The 14609-nt window shown below is 37.0% G+C and overlaps 1 protein-coding gene across 1 annotated transcript in view; it reads left to right on the forward strand.

Moving 5' to 3' along the window:
• The window catches only part of pdia5 (protein disulfide isomerase family A, member 5), a 62247-nt gene that overhangs the window by 29925 nt on the left and 17713 nt on the right, over nt 1-14609 (forward strand). Inside the window, exons 10-13 of the mRNA XM_084123174.1 lie at nt 700-771; nt 3594-3730; nt 6206-6276; nt 8263-8426. Of these exons, the coding sequence (XP_083979300.1) occupies nt 700-771; nt 3594-3730; nt 6206-6276; nt 8263-8426 (444 nt within the window). The remainder of the gene's footprint in view (nt 1-699; nt 772-3593; nt 3731-6205; nt 6277-8262; nt 8427-14609) is intronic.

Raw genomic sequence — 14609 nt, forward strand, 5'->3', positions numbered from 1 at the left:
GTTTGAAGCATTCTTCCACATTCAGCTGTGTTCAAGAGCATTTCTGTATACAGTCATGATCTGCTTGTGCTTGTATGGATTAGTAAGAGCACAAAGGCTGCTTGCTGAGCTCTTTGATTATGCTAAGAGCCCTGGGCCAAATGGCTTAATTAGCTTTGAGTCAAACGCTCGTTTAAAATGTTTATTTTGGATGGCAAAAAGCGAGCAGCGGTCTTGGATGCCGTGCGTCTTTTTTGTGTGGGTACAAATATCCTACGCTGTCTAGTGCAATTTATGTTAAGAAAATAAGTGCTAATAAATATTGACTTCTCCCATTTAGTGTGTCCTTTTTTTTGAAAGAAGGGAAGATTTGAACTATGTTTTCTTTTTTGTAAATCAATGCTAACAGATTTAAACTAACTTTTCTGTTTTACAAAATTTTGGCCATGTTTTTATACAGACAGTTGAGAGAGGACAGGAAATAATGGGATCGTGATAGGACACGATCGGCCTGGATCGATCTGGAGTCTCATGCAAGCACTGTGGCATGGGCATGTTTACTAATCACTAAGCCAAGCCTATTTTACAATGCGCATGATGAAATTTAAAAACACATCATGCTCATGATGAAATTATTTGTTTTTGTTTGGATTTCCTCAGCCAGTTTATGATTAATCATAAAGATTTATTCTGTCCTTTTTTTGTTATTTTTCCAAATAGGAAGGGGAAATTCTTGCATCACTATGAGAATTACGGAGCCACCTCCAAAGACATCGCTGATTGGTTGAAAAAGTGAGTCAATAAATAATCTACACGTTTTTTTCAGCTTTCAACAAACACACACAGCCTCTCTTCATTCATTCTAACACCCTTTACTATCTTAAAAGCTGTAAAGAATGAAGAGGTGTGACATCTCGGACTTCTGCCCACGGTCTCCACCATTATCCAGGGAGTGTTTTACAGGAACTGTGGTGTGAAAGAAATGATGTGCACTGTAAAACACTGGACGTAAACAGTCCTCTGTGCCTCCTAACAGAGATGTGAATGAGGCTTTAAGCTCTCTGCAGTGTCTTAACCAACTATCAAACAGACAGAGTGACAGCCTATGTACACATCACGTGAATTGAGTGCTATAACAAGACACATTAATAGTTTGTTAGTAGCCATGTATTTTTATTGCTGTCTAGTCTGGTCCACTTATTCCGGTCAATAACTTCCCAATTGGACTGTTTTTGACCAATATGTCACAAGACCAACCACAGCTTGTTTTGTATTTTTTTGTAGTTTAATGGAAGAAAATCTGAACTTGAAATTAAACCAGCGTGGAAAGAATTCTAGTTTGCGAATACACAGCAGTTCAAAAGTTTAATGACTGCTGGAAATTCAACTTTGCCATCGCAGGAATAAATTACATTTTCAAATATATTAAAATAGAAAACTCTTTTTTTTATTTGTAATAATATTTCACAATATTTCTTTTTACTGTAATTTTGATCAAATAAATGCAGCCTGGTTGAGCAAAAGAGACTTCTTTTGAAAACAAATTCTTGCCAACCTTAAACTGAACAGTAGTATTTCAAAGATTTGATGCCACTAACCAGGCAAAAAAAATCCAGTGATTGGTTGTTCCTCAAAAATTATCACTGTAGCAAACCGGTACATTATAAACACTTAAAAGTATATGAACACAATAAAAGTTGCTGACCAATTCATTTGGAACTAGCGTTTTCAGTCAGCTCTTACCATTTTTGTGTGCTGTATACCCATGAGACAGTCAGTGTAGGGACTGTGGGTGGTCTATAATGGTCTATATTTTGTGAGAAACAGAAAATCATTATTGCAATCCCATAAACTATATGATTGCTGCAGTTGACTGACTGACTAATACAAGTGCATGTTAAGAGATTCCAGTTGTGACTTCCTGCTCTCAAAACACTTGCAGATGTCCCTGGCTTGTCTTGTAGAAATAAATTTGAATGAAGTAAAGTAGGGGTGATGGGCGATCTTCTCAAAAAATAAAGTTATGATCCTATAACACAATCGCCATCCATGATCTGAATCACAATCTTTCCAATGTTGAGATGTACTAGAGAATATCCAGACTGGAACAAGCCTATGGATTTATCTCTTTGTGCAATTTAAAACACAAAATTGAATTAAAAAAATCAGTTGTCAAAATGTTCACCATGCTTGAAAGCATAGGCGTAATTTGCGGGTGGGACGGGTGGGACATGTCCCCACCACTTTTTGCTAAGGTCGATATTGTCCCCACCACTTTTGAAACATCTCGCGGCACGAATGTACCAATACAAATAAACAAAACATCTCCAGTTAACTACCAGAGCATTAATTTCATTCGTTTGTCAAATAAGAGGCGATCTAGCGCTGAAATGTGTTGTTTTTGAAATCAAGTGATCAAAGTGCTCGTTGCCGCTGCGATCAGTGGCGCGGATACTGTGTTTGTTTGTGGCTCACGCAGTCTTCACTCGGACGCGCGCTTCAATCCGTTGTGGAGAGACTCTCTATTCGTTCCGGTTAAATTACAAAACAGAATGCACACAAACGTGTCCGTGCCTGATATACAACCACTGAAAAACATAATCGAGAAAAAAAAATATATATATATATGTCTTCAAGATATATATATATATATATATATATATATATATATATATATATATATATATATATATATATATATATATATATATATATGAGTGCGGTTAGAACCGACAACCTCTGACACGCTGGGCGAGAATTCTGCCCCTGGACCATTTAATTACACGCTTAAAATAGTCGGATCAACATATAATAGGCCTCATTAAACGACTAATTAAACCCAATCACTGTACTATTTAAATCGATTGCTGGACATCGTAATGTTATTGTACATACATCTGTTTTATGATTTAGCATTGAGTTACCCCCCTCCCCCCACCTGTCCCACCCACTTTTTAAAACAAAGTTACGCCACTGCTTGAAAGACACATGATAGACACATATGATATAATTTGGCCAATCAGCACGTTTTAACATTATTATGAGGACATAAAAGATCAGATCTCCACGATTCGCTTGAAAAGTAGATTGTGGACGTCTTCAAGATCGTTCACGAAAGTGAAAACTCTAGCAAACCCAACCATTCAATGTACTTAATTTTGAATGAAGAAAAGGGAAAACATTAGCAAACCCTACCATTAAGTGCATTTTACCCACTGAATGGTTGAGTTTTCTAGTGTTTGTCTCTGGCAAAGCTGCCTCTTGCTAGTCTTTGTTCAGCCGATGCACTTCTAGGAGCCAAGCTTTTGACTCTTTGCGCTCTACGAGGGAATCATTTGGACTGTTCTTGTATGGGCACAGGGCCCATCAGGAGACAGATGTGAATTGCAGGCTCAGACTAGCTCTCTTCAGTCATGTGGGTGTGACCGTTCCCCACCAGATGTAGTGTACTGATGTGTACAGGCAGTGTCCAACTTAGAGCTTAGGTGACTCTCATTAGTCATTTGGAGAGTTTTGAGTCATGTAACTGAGTCATTAAGTTCATAGGCTTTGAGACAACAAAAACATATTGACTAATGGAAATGATTTTAACTACTTGTGTTTATGTTGCATAGCCCTCAGCCTCCACAGCCTAAAACTCCAGAGGTGCCCTGGTCAGAGTCCAGCTCAGCGGTCTTCCATCTGACAGATGATTCTTTTGACACGTTCCTGCTGGAGCATCCTTCAGCCTTGGTCATGTTCTACGCTCCCTGTGAGTATTAACAACATGGCTCTTGCTGGTCATGGTGACTGATTTTTACAAGTATCATCTTTATTGTTCCTGGAAAAATATACTGTATCTATCAACCAATATGGTTTTAGGGTTCGGTTAAGGGCTGGGCTTGGGGCTTGAATGACATTCAAATTTAGGGGTAGTTAAAGGGATAGTGCACTTAAAAATTAAAACGGTCACTTATGTCATTACAAACCCGTACAAATTCCTTAATTCCTTCAACTTGATCAATTAAAGCCAGTGACATCCACCTTCTTTGAGTTCCACAAGAGAAAGAAAATCCTACAGGGTTGTAACAACATGAGGGTGTGTAAATTATGACATAATTTTCATTTTTGGGTGAACTATCCCCACTTGTTAGAATTATGTTGGCAAGAAAGTTGTCAAAATCACTGAATTACCATGTTTTTTTGGAAATGTTATTATAACAACAACACCATAATGTTTTGCACACATTCTAAGGTAGAACCATAATTGAAGTACATTGGAGTGTCATGTAAAATCATTGTACAGTACATGGATATTTTACAGTATGAGGATCATTACCAGTCATTTTTTAAAGTCTAATTAGGAGTTCAAAGAGAGACCAAAACATTTTTTTATATTGGTTGACTTGCACTTGTGTGCTGTTGATGTTTTTGTCTATCAATTTTATTCTCAGATGAATCTGCCAAACACAGATTTGCTGATATGAGCATGTTGGTAGTACATCAGTTTCTCGGGTGGTTGCTTCTATAGTGATTGTAGGAAGAGGGCTCTCAGGTTTCATACATTTTTGATTAAACACCTCTGATAGAACATATTCATTTCCTGTATCCTAGCAATCTGCCACTGATCCTATAGTATATACACAATCTCTCTCTCCGCATGAATACATGGAGAAGGTACGGAATGACTCGTTTACGTTCTCATCAGCTAGACCAAATGCAATATACAAACCTCTGTTCACATGCACGCAGTTATCATCATGCCAATGACAACATCGGTTTGTCCTCTCGAACACACATAATCGAAACTGCTGAGTTAGGTGGAAAAAAAAATAACTATGAGACGCAATGCATACTGACCCCCTTCAGTGTGCAAATTCCGTGTATCACTTCTATTAATAAAAAAATCTGTTGCATCATTCTTAGCAAAAATGCAAATACATTTATAAATCAGTGACCAGATTTTTTTCATATTCCCATAGTGTAAATAAATGCATAATAAATCCAAGCTTGACGTAGTGAGCTCTGGTTTACGTTTACTGGAAAGACTGTTATGATGATGTAACAGGTGGAGAATTGGAAAGGAATATCTTTAAATACTTGGAAGGGAAATATAATTTCTTTCCAGATGATTCTGATCATTTCATGTTGTAGTCTTTTATGAATATTGAGTTGCTGCTGTTTTCATGCTATGTCAATTATGAATGACAGCCCTGTTGGAAGAAAAAAACAGCTTAAACCGGCCTAAGATGGTTTGTTGGTGTTTAGCTGGTCTTCCAGTTTGACCAAAACCTCTTTAAAACAATCAAAGCAGGCCAGGCATCAAACCACCTCTGGCTAATCATTTATAGCAGGGTTTTCTAAATGTTTTGATGTGTAAACACTACCTCTCGTAACTTTAGATTGTATTTATTTACAATGGGAATATTAACTTTTTTGTTTAAAACAGTTGCTATGCTCACGAGGCTGCATTTATTTGTAAAATACAGTTACTGTAAAACAGTAATAATGTGAATGTGAAATATTATTACAATTTAAAATAACTTTTCTATTGTAATATTAATATTTTAAATATTTTAAAATGTAGTTTAATCCTATGATGGCAAAGCTGAATTTTCAGTAGCCATTACTCAGTATCACATGATCCTTCAGAAATCATTCTAATATGCTGATTTGACACTCAAGTAACATTTTCTTGTTGACAACACAGCTTAATATTTTTGTGGAAACTGTGATGCATGTTTTTCAGGATTCATTGTTGAAGAGAACATTCAAAAGAACAGCATTTATTTGAAATCAAAATCTTTTGTATTGATATAAAAATCTTTACTGTCACTTTTGATCAATTTAATGTATCCTTGCTGAATAAAAGTATTAATTTCTTTCAAAAAATCTTCCTGACCCCAAACTTTTGAACTGTTGCTTACATTTGTTTACTTTGTTCAACAAAATCTTTCACAGAACTACATGCGTGTTTTAGTTTTTCACACTGTTAAAAACTAATGCCGTCAACAGAATAAAAATTACAATTAATGTCATAATTTGTGATCAATCTAGAAAGCAGAGTGAAGTAGTAATATTATAAAGTCTGGTGAATGTAAAAAATCATTATGCTAGTGCACATTAACTTCGACGGCCCTACTGTATACATTTTGTAAAAACATTTTTGTTTCTCAAACTTTTTTTGGTTACGTACTAATGTTAAAATTATTCACGTTCAGATTTTCTTCCTTGTGATGGTTTTTAGGGTGTGGCCACTGTAAGAAGATGAAGCCAGAGTATGATGAAGCTGCTGAGATCCTCAACAAAGACCCAGATGTGAGTTTCTTCATTCTAATTCTCTGACATGGAGATTGTATATTTGCTTGTTGTAAAATTCATACATCCTTAGACTTTGCAAGAGAGAACATAGAGGCAGGATACCACCTGTGTACTTAATGAAATGGTTCTAGATGTTTCATTTCTGCTTTGAGGCATTCCTTGTAAAAAGTCTGTGTCCAATTGACTTGATTGGAAAAAGCCAATTGTAATTTCCCATCATCCTAGACAATTTAATAACACCCTGTGGCAAATCCCAAAATAATGTTTTACTCTTCAACAAACTTTCGATTCAAAATGTCTGTCCTTCCATGATATGAGTTTTTTTAAGCTTTAAGTTACAACATGAGACAATTACAGTTCACAAACATCTCTGGCAATGTTGTGCGAGTGGTGTGTTTCTCATTTTCCAGGGCTGTCCGCTGCTCTGGCTCTGCTCTCTGGTCCACAGTTGCAGGCCAATTGCAGTCACCAGAGCTTTCTAGTTGGAGTATTTATCTCATTTTCCATTTCCTCTGTGCCGTCCCTCTAACCTTCAGCTTGGAGCTACTCAGAGTGATGCTCTTCCCAGAGTTCAATAACACCACGTTATGCATTATCTAATGCATGCTCTAGTCCTCACATCTTCTCCCTTGAGAGAGCTGAAGTCATTTATTTTTCTCATTCCTTTTGCTCTCGGCCATACACACAGTTTAAAGAGAGAGTCCACGTGTCAAAAATATTTTGAATTTGCATTTCGCTGAGAGTTTGAAATAAGGGTGTTTAAATGTGCATATATGACTGGGTTGCGAACATGACATTTTGCAAGTGGATGGTGGAGAAATTGAAGCGGCCGTGCTTATCTCTCAAGTGTGTTGTTGAAATGCAGTGCCGTTACTTTAATGAGATGTGTTTGTGAATTGGTTGTAAAGCAGTTTGGTTTGCATACACTTCTAATTGGCTCACAGATCCGATAGCTGTCCGTAGATTATTTGGCCCCTGCAGGGTTGGTGCCTCAACTCAAACACAAATTCTTTGTTTGTGATAATGTCTCAGGCTCTCATTATAGATTTAAGGTATCCCACTGACAGATGTTTGCAAATAGAGGCAGTTAATTAAGTTTAAGCTGAGGAAACATTCATAATGACAATCCATTCTACATCTATATAATGGTGGGAACAAAGCTGTGCCAAGTTGTGCTGTCATTTCATTAAAAAGACTTGCTTGTTGTCTCCACAACTTCAACAAATTGATTGCTTTTAAACTGGGGCTGTAAATGCATAAATCTGTCTATACATTAGGCCTTTGTGCAAATATAATTTTCTGCAATTTGTTGGGTATATTTATGCAGCGGTGTTCTTTGTATCCCTCTCGCAGAAAAACAACAACATGATATTTCTCGAAATTTTTGTTGTTGTTTGTAAATCACGTGAATTAATCACGTGTTAACTTTTAACATTCCCTAACATTTTAAACCAGTTCGATATAAAGACAGATATATTCTATCTGTAGATATACAGAAAGTGGTTTTAAAATGTACCGTTTGAACTTGAATTTGAGATAACTGATGGCTGTATTCTCAATCTCCTCTCCTGAGCTTTTGAAATTGTTGAATAATTATGCATCTCATCTACTCCACCTACAGGAGGTCCCTTCAACCACAGAACACAATCAGTATTAAAATGACAGCTTGCTCTGTTCTCAAATTATGTAGCCTCATGATTTTAATTAAGTTGTGCATAGACATTTGAAACTTAATGAGTTTCATAATTGCTGGAAAGTTTTTAGAGAGTGATTTGGATTAAAAATGAGTATCTCTAAATTGCGTGGTACCTCGAGCACATTGAAAAAGATCAGTTTGCACAGGCTTTTTTTTTATTTAACAAATGGACCAACAATGTCCATTTTTCATGATCTTTATGTATTTTGATTAATCAGCTGTCAGATAACATATAGTGTTGTTTTTCAGCTGAAACTTTCTCTCTTTATATATCTGTATGGTTTTAGAGCCCAGGTGCACTGGCAGCAGTGGATGCCACCATTCACAAGTCCATCGGAGAGCGGTTTAAAATCTCAGGCTTCCCCACAGTGAAGTACTTTGAAAAGGGCGAGGAGAAGTACACGCTTCCTCAACTTCGGAGCAAAGACAAGATCATCGAGTGGCTGCAGAAGTGAGTTAACTGTCTTTTCCACTCTGCGGTTCCATGGTATACTGACCATCAGCATGAGAAATTAAATTATTATTAATTTCATCTCTCTCTCGCTACTGTCCCTATATTAAAGTGTAAAAAATGCCTTGAAGAGGTGCTGTTTTTGCAGTGCATCTCTGTAGAGCCGTTAATGTGCAAACCAAATAAAACACAATGGCTGTTTTTGACTGTGGATGTAGTTATGTACAGTAGGTGGATTGAGGTCTGCATGGGTAAATGCTTGTTTTTGCTTTCATTTATTTCTTCACACTTTGTAGTTTATTTATTATGGAGGTGGATTTAGTGCTCAGCTAAGGTCAGGTACAGGTGAGGCATAAATTGCATTTCGTAGAGCTGCTCTTACCCTCTACATTCTCTTAACTCTATAAATAGTCAGGAAGGTCTGTTATAAATACTAAAAATGTGTCCAAGCACCCACTTTGTGGTTTTGTTTTATATGTTAAAGTGGTAGCTGAATGTTACCTAGTTAAAACAAGTGCTAGACGTTTGGTGAAAAAAGTGAATCTTTTCAGTGAGACGTTGCAGAATTGTTTGAAAGGGCCACACACATTTGACCTGGATGTTTTTCACGCATTACTGAACTTCGCACTAAGTGGGCCACGTAACTGACAGGGGTTCAGTCAATGGGAACATGCTCTCTAAAACACACACTGACTGATTCTAAAGAGCGGCCTGGATGTTGGATGTGAGCTGGGAGCCTGAGAATTTACTTTTACACCGCTGCCTCCCTTGACTTTTTGGGATGTTCAACGGAGCTTGACTTCAATCAATCACTGTTAAACTGACCTCTCAGTGGAAGAGCTTGGTCTTGCTGTGATCCTGGAGCAGTCTTGCTGTGCGGGCATCAACTTTGAGTTGAAGTGCATGACTGTGCCATCTCACAGGTCCCAGAACGTCAGGGCCAAGCCTGTTGTCAGTCTCATGGCATTACTGCAGACTTGTAGACCTGCAATATGGTAATACCATGGAACATGTGAAGTCAGGAGAGCCCAAGTTTAGATTTTCTTTAGTCCTGAAGTGTATTTGCGTTTAATTTTTTATTGAGTGACATGCATATACAGGCAATATTTGTACATTAATATAATGAAAAGTATATTATTCATATACTTAGTGATACATTTTGAAGAATAAAACTTGTGATTGGCTTAAATATTAGGGCTGCACAATATATCGAAATATTGCAAATGTATATATTACAATATGCATAATTGCATATCGCAACGGCTTGCAATAACTGGGGTCATGAACAAAAGACAAAGAAAATGACTCACTGCTTTTGGCTGAATAGGCTAACTTTTGTAGCTTTAATAAGAATCAGTATATTTAATTCATGCAGTGAAAACTAAGCAGTGTTTATTTTTACATTTGATTAATCAGTTTCTGTTGTTAAATAAACCTAATGTAGGAATAGGATAACCTGAACCCCTAAACCCCAGTGATGTTAAAATAACACTTCTTATGCTACAGTAAAACACTGATGTTCACTGTCTTGAAGTTGTAGGGATATTTTCTTATCACAAAAAGAATGTGAAACACGTATGTGTAGTTATATCATTTTAAATAATTTAAGTTAATTTGACACACTTTAAGCATTATCGTATAGTTATCGCATATCTCATTTTTCTTCTATATTGTGCAGCCCTCTGCTATTATGAAACATTTGGCTGTTTATCTCTTTTGATGTGATAAAAACACTAAATAAGAATTTTAACTATGTATTGGTATGTAATTTACGGTAGTGTAAGGTGCTGGAAAAAGCTTTAAAATGGACCTGGAAAGTGCTTGAAAAGTGCTTGAATTTGGCCTTGGAAAAAGTGTACGAACCCTGTCTATGGCAACAAATTGCAGAGAAGGAAAAATCAAATGACAAGTCAGAGAAAAAAAAAAAAAAAAAAAGGCAAGACAACAATATTTCTGACAGGAATGGCTGAGGTAGTTTACGTGGCTTAGATATTGCAAAAACACCAACACCATCAACTGTATCTTCTGCTCTCGGTCTGGTCTAAAACACACAGGGAAAACCAAGTTTGCTTAGGCAACCGGTACCGCAGTTTAAACATGACACACAAGAGCAGCTTGAAGCATAAAATATGCCGAGACAGATACATTAATGAAACTGCATCGCCACTTCCCGCAGCATTTCACAGACAGGAAGCTAACATTCAGTCAGCAGATGATAGTCAAATTTTACACAGCGTATTTCATAGCCTAAGGAGGAATTACCATTCACCGAATTCAAGTGACAAATTGAGTTGTTAAAAAAGAATGGCGTAAAATTGAATCCTGCATACAGCAACGACACAGCATGTGCAGATTCGCTCAAACAGAAGACCCATGAGAAGTTTAAGGACGCCACTTATCTCTCATTCATGATCAGCATGACCAATGGTGACCACATGCTTTGTTTGCATCTATGGATGTACATTTGTTAAGCTTTGGTTCTCGTACTGTAATGATATCCCTGTGAACTTAAAATAAAACGGCACATTGTAATTTCTGTCAGTTAAGTCTATTTATTACCAAAGCATTTGTCAGTAATACAGTTAAAATGGGGAAAAATGTGAATATTTGCGTTGCAGGTCGATTTAAGGTGTGCCCCTAAATTTTCTGCTTGTACAGTGCTACTGGTAAAATGCCCTCAGAAAGTATATTGTCATTGCAGTAAATAACTACAATGATAATCACAAAAATACACTACCGTTCGAAGGTTAGGGGTCAGTAAGATGTATTTAATGGTTTTAAAAGAAGTCTCTTATGTTCACTAAAGCTGCATTTATTCTGAAACATTTATTATTATTATTAGCAGTGTTGTACTGCTTCATATTTTTGAGGAAAATGTGATTCTTTGATCAATATAGAAAGTTCAAAAGAACAGCATTTATTTGAAATGGAAAACGTCAATGTATCGATGTGAAAGTCTTTACAATCACTTTTGATCAATTTAATTAATCTATGCTGAATAAAAGTATTCATTTCTTTTAAATAAATCTTACTAACCCCAAACGGGTCATGTATATGTAGTGTAAAAAATACACTCTTTAGGGCCCAAATATAATTGATAATACCATATAATAATTGATAATACCAATTTGGATAGTTATCATATAATGACCTAACTTGGCTGTGAGTATTATATAGTTATTATATAATGACCTAACTTGGCTGTGAGTATTATAGTTTCAGAGATCTCAGCCTTAAAGCTTACCTATTAAATCACAGTCTCTCTCTGTGTTTAGGAAGTTGCAGAGTGCTTTAAGAAAATGTGATAATGATTCTTGCATAATAATGGGTGGGGATTGGAATTGCACCACAAATTTTCTTTTAGACAGGAACAGAGAGGAGTCTCATCCACTGTCTAGTAATGCGCTTCAGAATATTATTAAGGAGTTTGAGTTGATGGATGTGTGGAGGAACATGAATAAGAGAATTAGACAGTATACATGCGTTAAAATACTAGACTCTAATGTAACTGGAGCGAGATTAGATAGAATATATATAAGTAAATATATATAAGTAAAACAAGTATGAATAGAGTATCTAATGCTAATATTTTCCCGAATGGTTTTTCTGATCATCACATTGCAACCATAGATTTTAACATTACTACTTTAGAACGCCCCAGGTTTTATTGGCATTTTAACACTAAATTGCTGCAGGACAGGTCTTTTTGTGAAAAATTTGCTGATTATTGGAAATTGTGGAAGTTGAATTAAGGTAATTTTGAAAAAATGACATCATGGTGGGAGGTGGGGAAAACACAGATAAAGGTTTTTTGTCAAAATTTCTCCTACAATACTACTGTGTGTGTTTAAAAAGAAAATTGAGCAGTTGGAGAAATATATTATTGTTATGGAAAATGTGATGGATGTAAATGTTTTGAGTGTATCCAATGATTTAAGGAATAAGAAACTTGAATTAAGATCCATCTTAGAGGAAAGAGCGAAGGGTGCTTTGATTAGAGCAAGAATTTCTTCTATCAAAGACATTGACTCTCCCACTTCTTACTTTTTTAATCTGGAGCGGAAAGTTGCACAACAAAAGCGTATACTTCACCTGCGCAAGGAAAATGGAACATTAACATCAAACCCAACAGAAATGAGGAAAATGGCAATGGATTTTTATGCTGATTTGTATGGTCATACTGACTGTGACTCTGAGAATATGGCACAATTATTACAAGGACTTCCAAAGTTGCAACCTGGGGATAAGAAAAAGCTTGACACCATGATCAACCTTAATGAACTTTCAGATGCAGTTCAGCAACTCTCCACAGGGCGTGCGCCAGGAATAGATGGTTTACCTGCTGAATTTTACAAGACTTTTTGGCCTGTTTTAGGTGAAGATTTTTATGAAGTGTGTTGCGAATGTTTTGAAAAGGGAATGTTACCAACTAGCTGTCAGAGGGCTGTGATCTCTCTTTTACCAAAAAATGGAGACCTAGGTTTGTTAAAAAATTGGCGCCCTGTTTCTTTGATGTGCTCGGACTATAAAATATTGGCAAAAGTTTTAGCCAATAGGCTAAAAAAATATTTGCATATTGTGGTCAAAGGAGAGCAAACATATTGTATTCCGGGTCGCTCAATCATGGACAATCTGTTTTTAATAAGAGATGTTATTGATGTGTCTTTTAATGAAAATTGCAACATTGGATTTTTGTCTATTGATCAGGAGAAAGCCTTTGACCGGGTGGGCCATGAGTACATTTTTAAAGTATTGGAATCATTTGGGTTCGGGGATTGTTTTATTTCATGGATCCAATTGTTGTATAAAGGGGCTTCAATAATGCTCAAGATGGGGAATGGTTTGACTTATCCATTGCCGATGAAAAGAGGTATTCGACAGGGGTGTCCTCTCTCTGGGCAACTTTATAGCCTAGCAATTGAGCCCCTGTTATGCAAATTAAGAAATGGATTAAGGGGTTTCATGGTTCCAGGTGACCCAAGGGAGTCGAGATGTTTTGTGTCGGCTTATGCCGATGATGTAACCATTTTTGTTACCGGGCAAGAGGATATGCAAGTATTATGTGAGAGTTTGGATATTTACGAAAAAGCATCTTCGGCCAAAGTCAATTGGGAAAAAAGTAATGGTTTTATTGTGGGCCAGTGGGAAAATGGTGGGCCACCGCCACTTCCTGGGGGATTGCATTGGGGAAGAGAAGGTATAAAAATTCTCGGAGTGTTTTTAGGAGTTGAAAGCTATAGGAAAAAGAACTGGGAGGGTTTGCTGGAGAAGGTGTCTGCTAAGTTGTCTAAATGGAAATGGCTATTGCCAGAGCTATCCTACAGGGGTAGAGTTTTGGTTACAAATAACCTGGCCGCCTCCATGTTATGGCACAATGTTTCAGAGCCACCAGATGACATTGTTAAAAGCATCCAGAGAAAATTGGTGGAGTTCTTTTGGTCAGGACAGCTTTGGATTCCTGCGTCAGCTCTGTATCTTCCAACTCAAGAGGGGGGATAGAGTCTGATTGACATAAGGAGCAGGATCCACACCTTTCGATTACAGGCAGCGAAGAGACTGTTGTAGACTGTTGCGCTCTGTTGAGAAGAACATCGAATCTGGGATATGACAAGCAGCTGTTTTTACTGAAAGTTAATGAACTGGATTTGAATCATTTGACTTCATTCTACCAATCCATGCTAAAAGTGTGGAACATGACTTTCTCTGTGACCAGAGAGATTTTGCGACCACAGGACTGGATTATGGGAGAACCACTGTTTCATAATTCTTTGATACAAACAAACATTTAGTTTTCAAGCAGTGTGAGGAACTGTCAGAGCGGGATGTACGAAGATCGAACATCTAAGGGATGACAATGGGTGGAGGACTGCAGATTCAATTCAGCACAAGACAGGAATACGTTCTTTACGTTTCGTGGATCAGATGTTGGAGGAAGTACGCTCAGCGCTGCCTGGAGCCTGCAGAGAAGCATTGGGAACGCCTTCACAGGGATGGAGCTATAGTTTTCCAGCAATACGGGTCTCTGCTGCACAGGAAAGTCCGGATGATGAAGATACTTTTGTGTCCTTTAAAACTCCAGAGTTGGGATTATTTCAGGACATTGGCAAAAAGGCATTATACATTGTGTGTGTTAAAGTGTTTTGAGTTTTGAATTTTGAGAAGAGTTAAAACATGGAGGTGGAC

Source organism: Abramis brama (assembly GCF_963993115.1).
Source record: "Abramis brama genome assembly, chromosome: 8".
NCBI classification, from domain to species: domain Eukaryota; kingdom Metazoa; phylum Chordata; class Actinopteri; order Cypriniformes; family Leuciscidae; genus Abramis; species Abramis brama.